The sequence below is a fragment of the Taeniopygia guttata genome, chromosome 4, assembly GCF_048771995.1.
Source record: "Taeniopygia guttata chromosome 4, bTaeGut7.mat, whole genome shotgun sequence".
In the NCBI taxonomy this organism is placed as follows: Eukaryota; Metazoa; Chordata; class Aves; order Passeriformes; family Estrildidae; genus Taeniopygia; species Taeniopygia guttata.
Window position 1 is genome coordinate 61955261 of NC_133028.1, and position 20608 is coordinate 61975868.

The 20608-nt window shown below is 38.3% G+C and overlaps 1 protein-coding gene across 15 annotated transcripts in view; it reads left to right on the top strand.

The window, feature by feature from the left end:
* INPP4B (inositol polyphosphate-4-phosphatase type II B) overlaps positions 1-20608 on the top strand; it is a 293940-nt gene that overhangs the window by 203438 nt on the left and 69894 nt on the right. For all 15 annotated transcript variants that reach the window (XR_012055774.1, XM_041715980.2, XM_041715983.2 and 12 more), the window contains 3 exons: positions 1013-1117; positions 5508-5616; positions 16070-16247. Coding sequence is in view for 14 of the 15 variants with exons in the window: in XM_041715980.2 (XP_041571914.2) it covers positions 1013-1117; positions 5508-5616; positions 16070-16247 (392 nt within the window). In the remaining variant the exon portion in view is untranslated. The remainder of the gene's footprint in view (positions 1-1012; positions 1118-5507; positions 5617-16069; positions 16248-20608) is intronic.

Sequence of the window (20608 nt, forward strand, 5' to 3'; positions counted from 1 at the left end):
ATTTTATACAGATTCTGTATAAAATATATTCAGGTAAATTATATTTTCATACCGTCAGACTTTAATTATATTCCTTTACACTACCATAAAACTACTCAGAATCTCATGCTTTTGAAATATGTGAGCATATTAATTTTTTTTTGTTTTGTTTTTCCAAGTATCATGCCTCCTGTGAACAAATATATAGCTTTCCTTAAGATAGTTTGCCTTTATTTTAGCTTTCTAGGAAGAATGCATAGCCTATACAATATAATATTTTCTTTGAAGAAAAAAATGTTACTTGGAACAATGCAGTGCCATCATAGCTCTGTAACCTTGAGGTTTTAGCACAGAATAAGCATAATGCACATTAACTGCTGCATTGTCTCCAGCAGACTGCAGACTGATTTCAGACAGCAAGGAAAAGTATTTATCTCCTAGAATAAAAAAATTGGGTTGTTCTGTGAATTAAAATCTGGTTTGTTGCTTCCAGTATGGCTACATGCTGAGACTCAGTTAGTGAACCTTTCATCTCGTAATATACATGTTGAAGGTAAATTAAAGACAACTCCTCACACCCAAGTATCGTCCTTGCTTTAAAAGCAATACAAAAACATCTGGGTGCTTGTTGCTGTAGGTTTTCAGTTGGGTTATAATTACTATTGACTTCATGACTCCATGATTGCAGAGGTTGATTCATTGTTTAATTATATCATCTTATATTATATTATACTATATTGATTAAGAAACTCAGTAACCCTTTCAGCTAGTCTGATTCAGCTTTGATCTAATTGGTCAGTCAATCCAAACATCATCCACTGTTTAATTAAGAAATTACACTTTGGTAAGCAAATCTCTATGACACATTCCACATGTGCACAACAGCGGGTGCAAGTGGAGTTAAGAATTGTTTTTCATTCTGTCTTCTGATCTTCTCAGCCTTCCCTGGGAAAGTCTGTGCCTGTTCTCTATGGCCAGAGAGCTACTGCCACAGGTGCTTAAGACAATGATTCTTTAAACTCTTGTTTTTCAGGTTCTTCCTTTAAGTCAAGCTGTAGCAAAGGAGAAAAAACACTAGAATTCATCCCAATAAATCTTCATCTGCAAAGAATGCATGTGCATAGTCCTCGATTGAAAGGTAAAGAAACTCCCCAAGTATGACAAAGTGTGCTTTGAAATACAGTTATACTGAAATTTATAAATCACGTCCAAAGTCAAAACTCTGTAAGGAGTTTCCCTGCCTCATCTTCTGATGCCATAAATTGTGGACATTTACTGCAGATCTTGGAAAAGTAAGGGTTGGTTAACTAAATTTCTTCTAAGTTCCTCTCTAAAAACAGATTCCAGGGATATGCTCATTTTGTTCCTATGATACTTCAGGCAAATAAATAAATGCAGAATATATGCTCACTGAAATGTATTAGTAACCTATGCATGGTTAAAAATAATCTGTTGTAGCATGCAGAACTAATACTGTCATGATATGTCACTACACACTGTACAATGCTCAGTAAGATTCATGTCCTTCTCTGGCACCCACTTTATTTTTCATTGTGATCCATGATGCTATAAAAGACAGACTTAATGCTCTTGTTTTAATGTGGCTTTTCTTCTCCCCACCCTGCCCCCCTGCCACTCCATCCCCAGTTGCAACCAGAGATAGTGATAGAGCACAATACAGTACTTTTCCTCCCAGAGATTGCTGGGATGAGCTCACCAGCCCAAGTTATGGGAGTTACATGGTTCCATAAAGGACAGTATTACTTCTAAACTTAATTTAACCTATTTCTTAGGAAGTTGTAATGAGCCCAGCACTACTTGATTCTAAATCTGCTTAAGCAGTGCTGCTCTGTCATGCCCACCTACCCATGTAAGCATTTGCTCAGTGTTAAGTGAAAATACATCACTGATTATGCTGAAAATACTACAAACTTCCAACATCTCCTGGAAAGGGGGATTACTTTCTGTAACTTCATCTGTCATTCTTTTTAATACAGAATTCTGTTGTTGCCACTTGCATATGATTTTAGCAGCTTCCTTTACAGATCAAAGATTATACTGATAAATATATATGACCAAATCATGGCACAGTGAATAATTTGTTGATAAATTGAGATCTGTTAAATTTGCTGTCACTACAAACACAGAAATTACATTCTGTAAGGTTTTTGCCTTATTAATACACTCTGCATCTAAGATTGTTGAACAGTAAGTACAAACAGTGGTACAACTCCTGTTTTATACTGTATGAGGCTGATGTTCATCCACTGCTAAGTTGGGACACAGGGGCTTCCAATTATCTGTCAAATACTGGTTGGTTCAATATTTTGTTATTTCTTTTACTAAAAGACTCTGCTTGCAAACATTTCAACAAGATGGGGATTTATAGTGACATAATGTGATAGCACAGATTTTAATTTAATGTTTTAAAGTTAATTAACTCAAAAGGATTTTTAAGTTTGTAATGGTGGCCAGAAGCTTAACATAATATCTTTTCAAGAAAAACTCATTGTGAACAAGACACTGTATATCTATTTGCTAAATAAAAAAGAAAAATGGAATGAAATAGTTGACTTACTTAAGCACCCACAACTTTTACAGTACTGGAGTTTTGATTTGGTTTTTTATGATTTTCTTCCCTTCTTGTCCAAAATCATTTTGCTTGAGGCACATGGTTAATCCATAATCAAAAAGTGTACAGAAAGAGATAAATGCTAGAATTATTCTGGTTGTCTTTTAAATTTGGATCTTGAAATTATAAAACTGCCTCTATTGCTTAACTAATGTTCATTGTGTCTTGTATTAGATATATACAGTCTGAACAGTTTCTAGCAATTGCTAATCAATCTGAATAGGCAGCAGTTGAATATTAGGTTGGTCTTTCTCAGCTCATGCTTTGCTTGGCATGTATCAAAGGACACCTGGAATATAGCCAGGAGAATGACATTGGAATGGGGAGAACAAATATTCATAGAGGTGGCATTTAAACAAGCTAATGATCGATAGAGGTGTCATTAACCCTTACACTATCAGATATCCTAATTTTGGGAATGAAAGGTTTTAATCCCATCTATTGCATATGCACATTGGTGTGTGGTTTTTTGGTTTGACATTGATTTGGCATGTATAAGAACAGGTTTACTTTTCCTGAACTTTTACTTGGGTTGTTATTGGGTACTGACATGGAAGAGAAAGTGTGCTTAAACTTTCAGTAGGAATAGCTTTGAGGAAAATGCTATTTTCCTATGAGTCAATGATATCCCTATCCATTTGATAAACACAAATGTATTATGCTCTGTTCATCATACTAGAGAGCTTAAATCTATATATTGACATAGCTTTGCTTTTGTTCCTGTTTACAATATGTGCTTGTTTTGAATAGATTTGGTGAATTGATTTTTGTTTTGCATCTGGCCAGTTTAAGACTCTGACTGCCTCCTGTGGAAGCAAGCAGGTTGACTCAAAATTGGGATTGAGCTGTTCTTGATAATAAGATACAACTCCTGTGGCGCTCTGCTTCATTTTAAGCTCTGTTTTCACTGCAGAGGGGTGTCAGCAGTAACCTGCTCTTGCTTGATGGTAATGAGTTACTGGAGCACTCCTGCAGCAGTGCACTGATGCTGACACTGCATGTCTTTAACAGGGAGCTCCACTGATGTGTAAGTAGAGCACATCACAAGACATTCCTCCCAAGCCATGCAGCACTCTCCACTGCACCGTGCTCTGGGAAATGGGAGTGAGATTGCCCTGTGCCCATCACCAGGTGTGGATGTTTGCTCCTCATCCTTTGCCATCCTCACTCTCCCATGTAGGTTGTGTGAGGCAGGTGCTCAGCTGTGCTGGGTGTGTTTCTGTCTCAGACAGCTGCTCCCTGACCATGCTGAGAAGAGATCACAGGCTGAATAAAGGCTCCCTTCTGGATAAATCCTCCCTGCCTCCCAAAGTAGCTATAAACAGGGTCATGTCTATTTTTAAAACAGTCAGAACCGGGTTTAGTCTTTTAAATGTTTTCCTGTTGTTTCATGAGTTATCTCTAAACATATTCAGAGCCTTGATGAGTTCATCTCTTATCTTGATTTCAAGCCACTGCTGTTTTAAGCAATAGAACTCCTTATTGTCAAGTACCAGTGGAACTCTAATAGCTGAAGAATATGTATTATGGATAAATCTATATTAAGACCTGAAAGAATGGGCTGTTTAAGAATCTTGAAGCTCACCTAAGGCTAATGAAACTAAGTCACTTCTCCATTTAAGTGGATATTGAAGAGTCACCAACTCATTAGAGCTCAAATCAATTTGAGCAAATATGTTCTGAGATTCAGCTCAGGAAGTAAAGCATAGTTCATTAACTGTGAATCATTTGTACAGTTTTCATGCTTCTAGGGATATTTATCATCAGAATGCAAGTTCTGTTTTAGGAGGGGTCTAGATTTTAATTTACATGGGAAACTTCCTTGATGAATAAAATAGCTCTCAAAAAACATCCTGTAATGTTTCCTTTAGAAATATCTTTTAAGAATGAGGCATTCTGAACTGTATTTTCATACCTCCAGTTACTGTAAATGTAAATTTAAACTTAGAAGAAATAGTTATTGTGGTGTGGGATGGAATTAAATCTTCATCTCTGCACTGACAGTCAATCACAAGCTCTTTGAAAACTGATGTTTCACCTCCAGTTCTGTAAGTATACATCCACACAAAAATCCCCTATGTCATAAGGCATCAGGTATATAGAGAAAGAGACAAAGTTCGTTTTCACGGCAAGAATTTAATTAGTATGGTTTAGTTCCTATTCTGGTAGCTTCTCAGCTGAGAAAAACTTACTTTCTCTGTGTTTATAAACATATGTAAAAAATTAGTGTATGTCATAAAGCAGGGCTCACCAATTTAGCATTAAACACCATTATATCTGAAAGTACAGTAGTATTACATATAAAGAAATTCAAACTAGAAAAGAAATAGGGATTTTTACTAGTCTGATTGACTTCTCTGGGAATGCAGTGAATTCATTGTCACTTGCAATCTTTAAATCAAGATTAAATGCCTAAACAAAGAGATGCCTTCACTCAACCAAGAGACAAGCTTGAGGCAGGAATTATTAGCTGTAGTTCTGTAGTCTCTATTATTCAGTCAGACTATTCCATCATAGTGGTCTCTTTTGACCCTCAAATGCTTGAATCTGTGCATCTCAACATGACTACAAGTTAAATAATGAAAGGGGCAATAAAATGAAATACACAATGGGCCAATTTACTTGGCAGCTTTGTAAACTGCAGAGCTGGAATATTGTTCTACACTGTGGCACATAATTTAGATATAGCCATAAATCAAATGAACTTTTTAAAGTGTGCAGGTGGCTGTATAGAAAGATTGATTAGCTCTTGGGCCTTCTTGGGACATGGATTATCAATTATTTTCTGGAAATGATAAAGACTTATTCTTACTTTTTGTGGAGTAGATGTCACAGTGTTGCCATGACCTGGGGATAGAAGCATTCAAATATCTGTGTTTCTCTATTCCCATTCCAGATGCTCTGTATGATGTTATCACTGTGGGAGCCCCAGCTGCACATTTTCAAGGATTTAAGAATGGTGGTCTCCGGAAACTGCTGAGTAAATTTGAGGCAGAAAGACGAAAGTAAGTATTCTTTCCGATAGCTGGGAAAATACCATTAAGGTTGCATTAAAATGCTGTAAGCTCACTGAATAATGGAACAGTTTATCCTGCTGAATGAATAGAAGAGTAAAATCTAGTAGGATTGGACATGGCATTCATAAAATATTTACAATATTTCCCTGCTTTGATGAAAATTGAAGCACAGTCTACTTTTAGTGTTAAGACTAATTTTTAATAGATACAGGAAATGGCCTCGAGGAAATAAATACTGGAAATGGCCTCAAGCTGTGCCAGGGGATGTTCAGGTTGGGCATCAAGAAGGATTTCTTCATGGAAAGGGTTGTGCATTGGAACTTGCCAGAGAAGTGGTGGAGTCATACTCCCTGGAAGTGTTCAAGAAAAGACAGGACTTGGCACTCCCTGCTATGGTTTAGTTGATATGGTGGTTGTTCTGTCAAAGGTTGGACTCTATAATTTTGAGTCTTTTGCAACCTTAATGATTCAAAATTGTGATTTGTATTTCAGGAAGCTGGAGGTATATCAGTACTTGAAAACCTGCTGTTCAGGATGCAGTATCTCTTTGACAATTCTTTTGCTAAGAGGAATGTACCTGTAAACAATTTTTAAATACAGAAACTGTAACTTAAGGTAGCAATTTTTTCTGACAGGCCTGGGTGTATGCTAAGATAAAAGTATTTTTAGTAAATTGTGAGAAAACAAACTAGTCTTATTCTCCAGAAGGCCAAAATAAGACTAATCAAAAATAAAGGTTTCAGTTTATTGTGGAACTCAAATGCTTTGTTTACTGTTGAACATGCACAAAAGTCTTAGTTACATATTTTCCTAACTAAGAGTTGGATGCATTTGTATTTTTTGCTATGGCTGTTCGTATTTTCAAGCAGGCACAGCTGTCAGTGGCAGCATCTGTAGTTGTGACTGCTCAGTGCTTCAACTGATGTTGCTCACTGCAGTGTTACAGCATTCCAAAGAGAATGCAGGAAGGAAGTACTCTGACCTAAATTACCATGACAATCCACAGAAAATTAATTCCATTATTTTCCACGCTCAAAAAAGTTTCATGGAAAAAATATCTTAAAGAATAAAAGGAAAATTATTCAAATCTGCTGTTGACTTCTAGGTTGAATAGGAGTTTGCATTAATATTAAAATCAAACAAAACCCAACAGATCTAGTTGCTTTGGAAGCTGTATTATTGAGGGGGTCTTGCTTGCACTACACAGTATAAAAATTCTGTTAAATCTTCAAAAGTCTTTCATTACCTCTGATGCTGAAACCTGCCAATGAAACATGTACATCATGTTGATCACATAAGACACATCTATGAACTCTGTGTTTATATTCTGCTGTAAGCAAACTGGTATGGGCAGCCTTATCCCCCATCATATGGAGGCCTGCAAAGTACGGGTTTTTCACTGAAGAAAATGTCTAAAGATATTTCTTAAAGTATCTGCTCCTTTACTATCTGATTAATATAGTTGCAATAGTGGTTTGTGGATTTTTATCATAATAATTTATAACTGGAACTGCAGGATATAAATAATATAATAGACATAATTCTTTAAAGTCATAGGATATAAAGAACATTATGGTTCTCACAGTGCTCAGCTTTCAGAAAATGAACCATTTATTACTAGCTCAGTCCTGCAGCATATCCATGCTGGCAGAGTGTGACTTCCCAAAATGGAGGATAGCTGTGAGACAGATTATTCTCTGTGAATTCTCTTCATTGGAGAAAAGAGAAAATGCCATATAGGGAAGAGAATGTCTTCCTGGAAGAACACACATTGCAATATCTCATAGGCATCACTAGATAGTGCCCATGTTTCTTAGTTGCTGGTAAGAGCGGGGAGGAGATGATGAGTGAGAGCTTTGTGCAGGCTCTATCAAGGCATTTCAGGCCTATGTCAAAAGCCTGCACATCACCTTACATTTGCTCTGCTGCTTAGATATTCCTGCATCCCTCAGCAACATCTGTGTTTTGGCAATTTTTAAGGACAAGATACAATAAGTTTACTTTGTCAGTTTCCTTTATGTCTCTGGGTTCTCCTGTGTCCTAGTTTAGGGCAGATATGGGGAAAACCCTCTGGAAGGGGCCCTCAGAAAACAAACCCCCCATGCCCGCCCCCCTCCTCCCCCCCCCACACCTGGTTCGGGAAAAAGTTTTCTCTGAGAGAAGTGGAAAAGAACCTGTTTACTGTTTATTTAACAAACAAAGCACTCCCCAGCACCAAAAAGAAAATGAACAACACCAGATGACAGCAAAACTCTTTCACCACTCTGAAGAGATGAACAAATCTAGAAAGTCTTTCCTGGGAGTGGTCACCCGGGTCTGGACGCTGGGGATTGCTCTGGGCACTGGGGATGGCTGCTGCAGATCACAAAATGCAGGCTCCTGGTGTTCTTCGGTGTTTCCCAGATCCCAGTCCAGAGCAGGCTGGATGGTATTCAGGAAGAGGAAAGGAAAAGAAACAGTCCAGGGAAAGAATTGGACTGCTTAGCTAAACTAGCTAGGAAGCAAAGGCAAAAGCAGAAGCAAGCAAACCAAGCAAGCAAGCAAGCAAAAGCCAGCCAGCACTAGCCTTTTCTAGACAGCAGACCATGAGGGGAGGTGAACTGGCTGATAACAAGGCAAAACAGACCTTCACTTTCAGAGTCAGTTCTGAAAGCACAGAACAGTATCAAACATAAACAGAACACACTATTGGAGATACAAACACCATAAGGTCACCCTAGGACATCCTGGAAAAGCAAAAGTCTTGTCTTCAGGATGATACAACTAGGATAGCTATGTTACTATCCTGTCAGACTCTTCCTAAAAATTGAGCCTGAGTCACTCTAGGAAACGGAAGTTTGAGCACTGAAAACAGTGTATTGCAGTTTTTAGCTATTCTGTTGCCAAAGCTGGGGAAATGGTCACTTGTGTATGAACTCTCACAAAGCAGAAAGGAGAAAGCCTCCAAAATTAACCTTTTCTGCTATCTTTGAGAGCGGCGCAGAGAAAACTCCATCTTTTGGATTTTCAACTTCAAGAACTTGTGTGAGTTGAAAGACAGGAGTAAGCAAGCTCTCAGTAGAATCTCACTTAATGAATATTCAGGAGGTCTGCTTTAAATAAATACACAAAAGGACCATTCTCAATCTTATAATGGAGAAATTTATTTCACTGTGGTGACAACAGTGTTATTTTGCACACACCTGTTTATTTCGCTGTGTAAAGATGCTTTGAGGACACATAGTGTCCCCAGGGGCAGCTCTTGCAATTTAAATTTCCTATTTTACAATGGGGGCAGATTTTCTGAAGATTTTGTTGAAGTAAGAAGTGACACCTTGTGCTATCAGTCAGAATATAGAACAAACAGAAAAAACCCGCAGATTCAGCAGCCATTTTCTCTAGGCTAACTGAGCTGAAGACCTAGAGTGAGATGTGGGAAGAGATTAGTTCTCAGCCAATCCTGGTAGCTTTAAGATGTGACAGAATGCCTTGCATGTCTTTGACCTTCAGTCTGATTATTAGAAGAGTTTATCAAAATATTCAGCAGTGTCAGCATATCACAAAACATTTCTTGCTCAATCTTAAATTTGTGTAATTAAAAAAGAGGAACAGTTATCTGTAGCATTTGCAACTGCAAAACAAAAAAAAGACTTGAGACATATGTTTTGTGAAAGTTTATCAAACAGCAGAATGTGGAGAATGTGTTTCTGAAGATAGTTCTGGCATGTTTTCTATTACTCAGAATATGCATCTTTGTGCAGATACAAAGAAAAAGCCCTGTATAATAATATTTACCAAAAAAATGCAGTGTTATTGCAATTCCTCTCATTTATTACCATCAAGAATGTCATATCCAATTTTTTTAAAAGGCATATTTAAAAATAAAAATCTGAAATAAGAGCAAGAAAGGCTTTTCTTTTAGGTGAAAAATACAGAATTTTCTGGTATGGGATCTGAAGCCCATTCCATTGCATACTATTCCTCATCTGTATCAAAGAGACACATCAAAGGCCCTTCCACTATAAACATCAGTCAAGTCTGTAGGGCATGGCTCTACTATGTCTGTCCCTTTAGTAGCAGGTAGTGGGCATGGCTCTACTATGTCTGTCCCTTTAGTAGCAGGTAATGAATTTCATAGCAGAGTAAGAACAAGATACTTTTAAAACAATTTGTTTAGGCATGATAGCATTTTCAGTAAAATAAATGAAATAGGATGATTAAAGTATGGCAAACAATTGCAGAATATTAATTACTTATGTATGATATACATCTATTTTAGAGTATTTTTCATTATTCTGTATTGGTATGTTCTTTTAATTTTTTCCTTTCCTGTATCTGTATAAAAGAAAAAGGTAGTTGTTCAGATACAGTCTCTTTTGGCTTAATAGTATAGATTATTTCTTCTTCCAGCAAATGGAAGGGCTTGTCTTCTCATCAGTCTAGATAGCACAACAAATTATTGTTTTTAGAGCTCAGCTTTTCAGAAACATTTAAATCAGACATTCTCTAAGTTATACCCATATAGTGCCTCACTGCTTGAAGTGTTGATAACTCACTTTCAAGATATACAAAGGACTTTTTTTCTTATTTAAAATATAATTTAATCATCTCTGTTTTAACCAAAACACATAGACTTGTGACTGCAAATTTTTAATGCTCCAACTTTAACCATCAAGAAAAAGAGGTGCGTACAAGCTGCATTAGGTGATGTGATTCACTGTGGATTTATACATAATTTCTAGCAAGCTGCTTAGAAATGATCCTGCTTTAAATTTGCAAGTTGTTAAAACTGGAACACTACTGAAAAATATTTTCTGTTAGTTTTTTTCCCCCAAAGCTATAGTAATTTAATAATTTAATTTGAGTTTGAACATTTCTGTTCTGTTCTGTATTTCTGTTTGAGGCCTAGATTTTTAGTAAAGATATGAGGTGTGCTCGTTCAGTAAAGTAGCTGTTTGGTGACCAGAGATTTTATTAATGTTGCAATAGTCTATGTTCCTCTTGCCTGAATTTTTAACCTTAAATCCATTTTCATTCTCTGAGGCATCAGAAATGCTACCATTTGACAGAAAATCCCAGAAATCTGTGTTTGATCTAACTGTAATCTTTCTTCTCAAAGGAAATGCCTGCCATGCCTAAAACTTTTCATGTTATTCTTTGCTCACTTTACCCTATTTTTTTGCATGTATACGTGTGTGAGGAAGAGAAATTGGACTTCATTGAGTTAGGAATGAAGAAAAATAGAGAAGCAGCAGGAAATGTGCTGTGCATACAGCCTTAGCTATTTGCTTAAGATAAGCAAATATTTGTGGGTATTTGGTCATCACAGACAGAACTAACATCATCATTCCATTTTCCTCATATTCAGTGTTAGAATTTCCAAGGTGACAAGGGAATCTTAAAGAAATAAAAATACCAAAGTAATTCAAATGTCTAGCTTTTTTCAAGCCTGTTTCCATAACCTCAGCTCTGATAATCTGGTTTAGTTTCATTTCCTGAGATAATGAATTATCCATAGTTTTTTATGTAGCAATTTATTTTTGATCATAAGTTCCCTCTTTAGACAGAATACATATGACCCGTAAGTAAACCACTGAATTGGTATCTTCAGTAATGTACATAAAATTCAAGTTATCTAGGGGTAGATGTACTTGCTTTAACTATATTCTTGATGCTAATATCTGTAGGTTTGGCTGTGAAAAATGGGAGGTCAAATGTTCATTGCTGGAAGACAAAGCTAGTCCCAGATGGTCACAATTTAACTCAGTGACACAAATTACGCAGTCAACAGCAGGAGTGGAGTAACTGCGAGCTTCATTATAAATTAGACATTTACCATATTGCAGTATTTATTCTCAGGCAAAACCTCTGTTAATCTAGAATTAAAATGTGGCTAATTTAATATTAATTCAAATGTTTTGATTTGAAAGACAGGCGTCTGCCAAGGAAGGTGGGAACCTCCCTTGGAATGGAAAATATGACCCCCTTATTTTCAAATTATTTTAACTTTGAAAGTACAGGGCTTTTAGGCGAAGATATGGAAAAAAGGAATAACACTTCTTTACTAGAATATACATACATAAATATATACATACATAAATATATATATATTAAAAATATATATGTAAAGAAGGCAGAGAAGCAGCCCCGTGGGGCGGCGCAGCAGCGCAGCAGCAGCACAAACCCACCGCAGCCTCTCTGCGCTGCCGGGCCCTTTCCCCTCGGGCGCAGTTCCGGGCACGGCCAGCAGGGGCGCTGCTGGCTCCCGGCCGGGCAGGGCGGGTGCGATGGCTCCCCGCGGCTGCAGGGGGCGCTGCGGCGCGGCGCGGCCGCCTCTCCACACGGCCATGGCGGCTCGGGCAGGGCAGGGAGAGAGGAGAGAAGCGGCTTTCCTGTGCAAACCCACGGGAAGGAGCGCTCTCGGTGCCCCTCTGGCTCTGGGATGGGCTACAGCAGGGACCTCAGAGCAGCAGGCGGGAATGCTCAGGGTGGCAAACAAAGTGTAGCAAAAGGGTGAGGTGGGTATCGAGTTAAAATGTAGTAAAAAAGTCCTGAAGCAGGGACAGAGAACAGGGACTAGGCAGTGCCTCCTGCCTTGGATAGATGGCCACTAGTGGCTGGTCCCGGGGTGGGGCACCGGCACAGAGGGATCAGCCCTGTGGGAGGGTGTCGGAATCTGTGGGTATTGGTGATTCCGAGATTGTAGAAAGTCTCTGTCTTTCTGCCCCGTTGCCAAAGAAGAAGCCATAATTCGTCTGTGCTGTTTTCAAGGTTGTTTATTCTGTTTATCTCTAACATGTTCTGCTGCCCTGCCGCAGGTCTGTCCTGCAGGGCAGCGTGCGGGGCTCTGCCCCTCAGTGGGATGGTACAAACATTATATACCAGAAATTACGTGTGCTATATTTACAATAATGTGCCAATATCTGTCATCTACGTTGAACAGCGTGTCCCCAGCCTAAACCAATAGAAAAATGCCAACACCACAGTGAAACATGGAGGGCATGAAGGAGGAAAAAGACAAGACACACCCAATTTCCTACATCTTGTCCCCTCTGAACCCCTTATCTAGAAACCTAAAATTTTACTTTTGCACCCGTGTCACACTTAATTATTACTCTTATCAAACACTCAAAGCTTGTAATTCATCCTGTAAGATTGAAAACTCTTTTCCATGGACAGAGATCACAGACAGTGTCTCTCGGGGCTCTGTACAGGGGGGTTCCTGACCCCTCCAGGGTCCCAGACCTTCCAGGGCAGCCAGAGGGAAGCCCTGGATTCCCACATCAGGGCTCCCGGCTCTTGGTGCAGCATGCACTGGTGCTGGGCTCCCAAGCAAGCAGAGCAGCAGCAAAGCAAGCTGGTAAACCCAGTCACAGTGCTGAAGGAAAAAGAAAATAAACAGTCAAACACCACAGGGCAACAAGACATCCTGTCAGAGGCAGGGTGCAGTCTGGCAGCTGTGTCAAACCCTGCCAGAAGGAAGAGCAGCCCCTGGCCCCCAAGCCCTGCAGGATCCCGGGCTGTCCCTCACCCGTCAAGATACTCCTGGAGCCAGTGGAGGCAGTGACTATTCTAGATACAAAATAAAAACAAAATAAAAAATGGATATGGAATATAAACCATCTCCAAGACGTCAAATTACACAAGTATGTCCTTAAAGCAATTTTAAACCTGAAATGGCTGCTGACAGTCATGTGTTCATAGTTAATGATGGTGCCAATATATGGAAATGATCAAGTGTGGTTTTATATGCTTAGTGAAAGCTTTGAAACTTAACCCAGAAGGCATTATTATACAGTTTTTCAAAACGTACATGAGTCATAATTTATGTAATAAATTATAATTTATCAGAGGTAAGTTTTCATTGTGCTGCTGATATTCTGCACTAGACCCACCCATGTGGCCTTCACCCTAATGCAAAAGTTTCTTTTAGTTTGTGCCCTGGGACACCTGTGACAAGTTTCTCTGTAAGAGGCAGCTGCCTATTCTACCTAATAGTATTTACAGAGCTGTATGCAGCAGTAAGCTTTAAAAGTTGTAGATGAGGGAATGTCATTGATTTGTAAGTAGTAATGTCTTTTCATGAAGGGTAAGGCCGCAGAAGACCTCAGCAGTCATAGATGCAACAGTGTGAAGACAAGTTAGAAACTTCAAATACTCCCAAACATGTTGTTTCTGAAAAATAAATACACATTCTTGCAGGGGGATGGAGGAAGTTGCCCTCAAATTATGAGAGAAACTATATTTGAAGTTGTGTCATACTTTCTAGGGTTCTGGAAATGTTTAAATTATCCACATAATTACCAGTCTGGTCATACACTTCATTCTGAAGAGTCATTCTCTCTTCACAATTCCTTTACTTAAAAGCTATGATTTATTTAATTGCACTGAGAACTGCCCACACCTCTAGTGTCACTCTGCCCTCTTTCTTACAGTGGTGTCTGTAGCTTTTCTGCTGCAATACTCAGTGAAGCCTAGAGCTGTGGGAGATCAGTGAAAATTATCTGGGATTCAAAGACTGAGGGAAATCCCAGAAAGGAGTGTGTGCATGGTGAGCTTGATAACAGCATTAGGCAGATTCAGCCTGCAAAAAAGACTGCTTGATAAAGGGAGGGAAAAGCCTGATGGGGAATTAGAGAAGTATCAAGACTTTTAAGATTATGTCTTCACTGCAATTAACATAGACTCTTACTGTTTGTTTCTGCCATATCTACTGAGCTTGGCAGCTTCAGTGTTCCAGTGAATGTAGTGCTAGGTCTGACTCTGGAAGTTCATCTCACTAACAGTGTATCCACTTCAAAGGTAGAACTGCAGCAGTTTCCTTATTACTCAGAGGGCAGACGTTTGGTTTTTTGGTTTTTTTTTTTCCCTAATTCATTAGGAGAGACATTATATTATTCATTTTGCTGAAATACTCAGAATTATGACTTTTACTAGACATGAGTCTAGTAGACACGAGTAGATCATGTAAGTTGGAGGTACATCGTAATTTAGATGTGGCTGGTAGCATGGCTGAGCTTTGTTCACTTAGATGCCATTCATCCTGTCTGCCTCTGGAAAGAATTGTATGATGGAATGAAGACATTGGTGAAAGACAGGAAAATAGGATGGGTATTGGGGAATAGAAAAATAGAATTGGATACTGGGACTGTAACTCAGCAAAATAGATAAGCAAGAGCCTTAATTTTAAGACTGCTTGGAAGCTGTCCTTATTTGCCAAAGTCATAGAAAATGCTGAATTGGGACTGAACAAGATTTAATTTCTAATTTGTAGAAAACTAATGAGAAGAAATTGGAAGTCACTCAATAAATGACACTAAGGGGAAGTGGGGGGAGTGAAGAGATCTGGAGAATGACTGAAATTAATCAGAATGCATGAAGTTCAGAGGATTGAACAAGTGTCAGTATTGAGTCTTGGTATGCAAAATTTAGAAAGAAATCAGTGGTGAAAGCGCTGAAGGGACTGAAATATTTATAAAAAAAGAAGGGCAATACAAACAGTACCAGCTGGGGGTAATATGTACATTCCTCTGGCCTGAGTGATGTACTAGGAGATACTTGGTTTCTTTTTTTCCTGTTTTAATCTGAAGGTGCAAAAGATTTTGCTTAGTTCCTCTGAAAGACTGAAGCAGGGCTTTATAAAAGGAAGAGTTATGTACAGGGGGTTCCGGTGAGGAGCTGTGCACTACAGGCAAGAGGTAGTGGGTGTGTACATGCTGTCTGAAATGATGTTTGGGAACAATGGTATAAGAGCATATTGCATAATTTGTACGGGGGAAAAGATGAAAGAGGGATAGGAGAAGTCCTGCAAAAGAATTGCAGTAGTTTGAACAGTTGAAAGTAGGAAGTTTGCAGTGTGCATTTGTGTGGTTTTGAAGTAATTAACTTCCACACCCCATTGCTGTTTCTCTTCTCGCAAATCAGGCACCTGTTTTTTTATTGGTGATAATTCTGGTTTGTCATCACTTCCTGGACATCACTGAGGCTAATCAAAACACAGTGTGGGCCACTGATCAATTAAACATTAATGGCCTATTTTGAAAGACTTAGTGAGGTAGCTAATACTCTGTTGGGGAGTTCAGTTGGTAAAATGAGGAGCCTTATGCTCTTTCATATTATTTCCTGACTTTGTCAAATACTTTCTACCTCTAGAATTACAGTGTTTAAAAGAAACACATAAAAATATGGGGGTTTGATGTTCAGATCAGTCACTCAAAGGAATTTTGTACTGTATTACTTGGAGCACGTGGTGGGCAGTCTGTTTTATGCTACTGTTCAAGGAAAAGTTTGTTTTTATTCTTAAAGGCAGGAGCATTTCAGTGGTGTCCATGAAGTTCAGGCATCTGACTTTTTTTTTTTTTTTTGCAAAAGTAGTGGTAGAATTTTTAGCACCATAAACATTGCTAAAAATGGCAGAAATTAATGTTGAAATTTGACATTATGTGACTCTCTGTTATCACAGTACTGGATACCAGTGTATTTACTATTCACCTGAAAACACAGCCAAGGCAAAAGAAGTTCTCAGCAACATCAGTCATCTGCAACCTCTCATATCAAGCCATGCAGACCTGCTGCTTAGTTCTGCAAGCCAACGTTCTCCAGACAGCTTGAAGAATTCTTTAAAGATGCTTTCAGAAAAAGTAAGATTCAAATCCTCACTGCAATGGAAAATGGAATAAGCAAGTCTCTCTAACTGCTGGGAAGGAAGGGGGGTTTCTGCATAAATTGACTTTTACAGCATCAGGAAATGTTAAATAAACTCAGCTAAAATAAGTATCAAAATGTTATTACAAAAGTAATGTTATTTAGCATTTCTGTAGGCTTTCCATGTAGAAAATTATTGAAATCTATAAAGATTGCCTTTATTTAAAATTGTAATTAATTTAATTTCATATATCTTCTTTATCCTCCAGTGGCCACATACTGGAGTTTATTCAAAATATCAAAAATTATAAATAATTTTGTGGCATGAGAAATCATTATTTTTTACTATCTTTCTATTATATTTCAAGCTGCTGCTTATGGGAGGTGGTTCAAGCCAGGTTGGTGTATAAGGTTTAGAATTACAGCATGATCAGAAATGGTGATGCAGCCTAGAAGGAGAAGCTGGGAAATTTGCTCTAGAAGAGCTCAGATTTTAATTCTCTTTCTCCTTTTATATCCATCTGTAGCTGTAGGCTCTTCTTCATTTTATTTCCTTTTGTTCTAAATTAGAGAAGATAATATTTCCCGCCGGTCTCACAGACTGATAATGGAGATTAGCTGAAGCCTGTAGTACTTCCCAGCATATGTTATCCTATAAAAATATGAAGCGCTATAGCTGCGACCGGAGAGGTTGTGAGGAGTTTTCCATTTCTGCATGGGCCACCCCTTCAGTAACGTAATCCTAGTGTGGCTTAATAACACGATCAATAACCATTTCAATATATTTGCAGCTATTGGGAAGTGACAGCCCTTTTGGTCTGTTGAGCACCATTACCCCAGCAGTTCCTCATTCAATAGCAGAGTTTCAAATCTGAATATTGAGCTGGGCCACTTGCTGTGAAGGCATTGCAGAGGAGCTGTGGGGGAGAGAAGCATTGCTCTCAGTTGCAGATGTGTAAATCCACAGTAACTCTGAGAGCACTGGAGTCACTGTGAATATCAGGGATAATGGAAGAAAGCAGAATTCAACCTAGAAATGAAACAGAGGAATTTAAGGAGGAGAGTTGTACCAGTTATAATGTACCTTTGCATGTATTAAGGCATTTTTAGCTGTGCATAGAACAAGTGAAGCTGCTCTGTTAGAGGTTGGTTCAAAGAAATCTGTATGCACAGGTAAAGCAAATCAGACAAAGAAGTGTCTGTTCTGAAGATCCAAAGGGTGGTTGCTAAGGAATGTGTGTTTCCTCTGGCCGTTTGCATCTGACAGGAGGAAGGGATAATTTCAGAGAGGCTGCAGGCTGCCATGGTACTAAAGCACTGCTTGAACCATGGCCTGCTGGAGACTGGCTTTAGAAAAGGGCCAAAAAAGACAATTCATTCGGTTTGTAAAAGTCATAGGTATTTTGCATTTATAGCTGGTGACTTAGTTGTGTACGTTGATATCAACTTTTCAGGACCAGGATTAAATTGCTGTTAGTACATGAGCTCAGGTTCCCAGAAGAAGGAGTCTCACCCCAGACAGACTGCGTGGATGTCTGTCTAGCCTTCACCTTTTGCTTGGAAGAGATGAATCCAGTTGTCTTAACAACTGCAGCAGGAGTGGTTCAATACCTGCTTCCCTGTCTATTACCAAATTTGCTCTTAGGAAAGATGGATAATAGAGAAATAGGGTGGATTTCTGAGGATGCAAGTGTGGTGGGACAGCTGCTTGTAAAGAGGGGAAGAGAGATGGGGAGGAAAGACCGAGAAACAACTTCAGGAAAGGGAAATATCATTTCAAAGCACTAAACTCAGTGAACCCACACAATAGTGAAATTAGATCCCTCATAGTTAATTCAAAGCCTTATATTGCTGTCTTAAAATATTCTGTCTGTATAGTCTGGTACAGTACTGGAGAACAAAGACTACCAAAGTGTTCCTGCTTATATTTAAGCAGAGTAGCACATACTCTGCTGAATATAATTACATTATACCTACTTGTATTCCTGAGGCATAAGTAGTGCTTCTGCTATTCCATCTTTCCTACATTTTTTATATGTAAAAAATAAATGCTCTTATGTTTTAACTTGATAGAAATTCAGAAATTAAACAGCTGTTTGAAGAAGTCATAAAAGTTATTTGCCTGGTGATTAAATTCTGCATGTTTATTACAAAACATATCACTTGATATTTGTAATAATTCTTTCTATAATTATTAGGTAGCAGTGAGTAAATCTGAGTTTTCAATAATGTCAATTACATTTAAGTCTTCATGTTGAAAATGGAAGGACTGGCTGCATGGATTGAAAGTGGAAAATTAAATCAAATCATTCCACTGCTGCTTCTTAAATGGAGCTTATTTTCTCATATTAGGCATGGCTTTACATCTCCATATATAATTTACAATTTACTGTAGTGTTTTCTTGAGACTAACCTTTTATTGTCACTTTTTGTTAATTGATTAAGGAAGCCTTTAGCTATCAACAAGTGTATCAGCATTTGCAGCTTGCAGAAGGCTTGATAAATTCATTTTCCAGCTGTGCCTTTGTTCACAGAAATATTCTTTAGTAGAGTATCTAAAAGAATTTGCAGGTTTTATTTCTTTGTATAGATTGGTTTTCTGTGATTTTGGTGCAATTTCATAAATAGTGGTGTTCTGCAATTTTAGCTGTACTGAGCTGTGAGAAAGTGAGGTTAAAATGTAGACTGCTGTTAAACCAATGGGATCCCTGAATGGAATTTAATTACAGGATCATTTTAGTTTCTGAAAGAAAGAATGGAGTCTCATTTCTGTACTGATTTTCTATAAAAACTAAATTTTTCCTATAAAATGTTTATATTCAATTATATTACTTAAACATTGCAGTCATATATAGTAAACGCGGTGTCCGACTGGCAGGAAGAATGATGTGCTATGACTTCAGTGATTTCAGAAGGCTAATTAATTACTTTCTTATACTATATTATACTAAAACTATATTACACTGTATTACACTAATAATAACTGTATCACTAACTAGAAAACCTGTGGCTCTCTCGGCCAAGTCCCAACACAGCTGTGACCTAATTGGTCAATCAATGCAAAAGATCATCACCAGAATCCAATCAAGCAATCCCCTCGGGTAAACAATCTCCATAACACATTCCACATGTGCACAAACACAGGCGCAGCAAATGAGATAAGAATTTGTTTGATTTTCTTTTCTCTCATTCGCTCACAGCTTCTCTCAGGAGAAATCCTGAGAAAGCTATATCTCTCTCTGTTCAGATGGCATGTGAATACCACAGTCATAGTGGACATTCTTTAGATCAAGTTATCCAATACTCTTAATTTTCTGAAATGTAAATTATTTTTGAGTCTGCCATTCTGAACCAGAGACCTGAAATGATCTCAAACAGACATTGTGGGGAAGATAGGTATGAAACCTCAGCAAAACCATGATATTGCTGTTTTTAAGGATAGGCAAGTAATGGAATTTCAACTCTCTTGGTAGGAGTGAACTGTAGGAGTCTTGAAGAGGAGCTTTACTCTTACCACACAACCCCTCAAATCTCATTGTGCCATGGTAAGGCAAAGAATGGTAGGGTTTGATAGCACTATCCCCCAAAGACTAATTCATTCTCCAAGCATGCACTGTCTGGAGGTTGGAAATGTAGAGAATTGAAATTGTCCTTAAGAGCAATTCAGAACTACGAGGAGACAGTCCTGAGGAGCTGCATAAAAGAAAACTGTTAAAAACACCCTTTCCCTCAGGCACCAAGTTGGTGTGGACGAGAAGGAATGGGTCTGGTAATATTGCCAGGGAGATGAGTAGTGTTGCCAAATCTAAAGAATCCCAAGTCAGGTCTGATTTTGGTTTAAAAAAACCAATAATTTTTCTTAGATATGCCTGAGGTTCTTATTTTTAGAACTGTAGATACTTATTTGCAGTAATATTTTCAGCCTTTCCATTTGAAACTATTTAGAAAATATTTTTTTCCTAAACATAATGAAAATGGGAAAAAGCAGAAACTTCTCATTCAAGTACCTAACCCAGCAGCTAGAACCTTAAGAAAACCATCAATTTTTTAGAGCCTTTTTGTCTTAAATATCCATAAACTTTTGAGAGGGTATTGAGACAGGAAGGCAAGAAAAAGAAGTTGAATACTAGTGGATGCATACAAAAGATGAACAGGTAGTATGAAAAAGGGATAGGATAAGAATAGAAGTGCAGAAACTGGGAGAAAACACTTACAGAAGTCTTCTCAGGAATTCCAGGGAGATGCTGACACTTGACACTTGTTCGGTTTGGGGTTTTTTTGCTACTTTTTCTCCAGCTTTTCCATAAGCAGGACATAAGGGCTGAACAGAGCTTGGCTGAGCTACCCTTATTTCTAG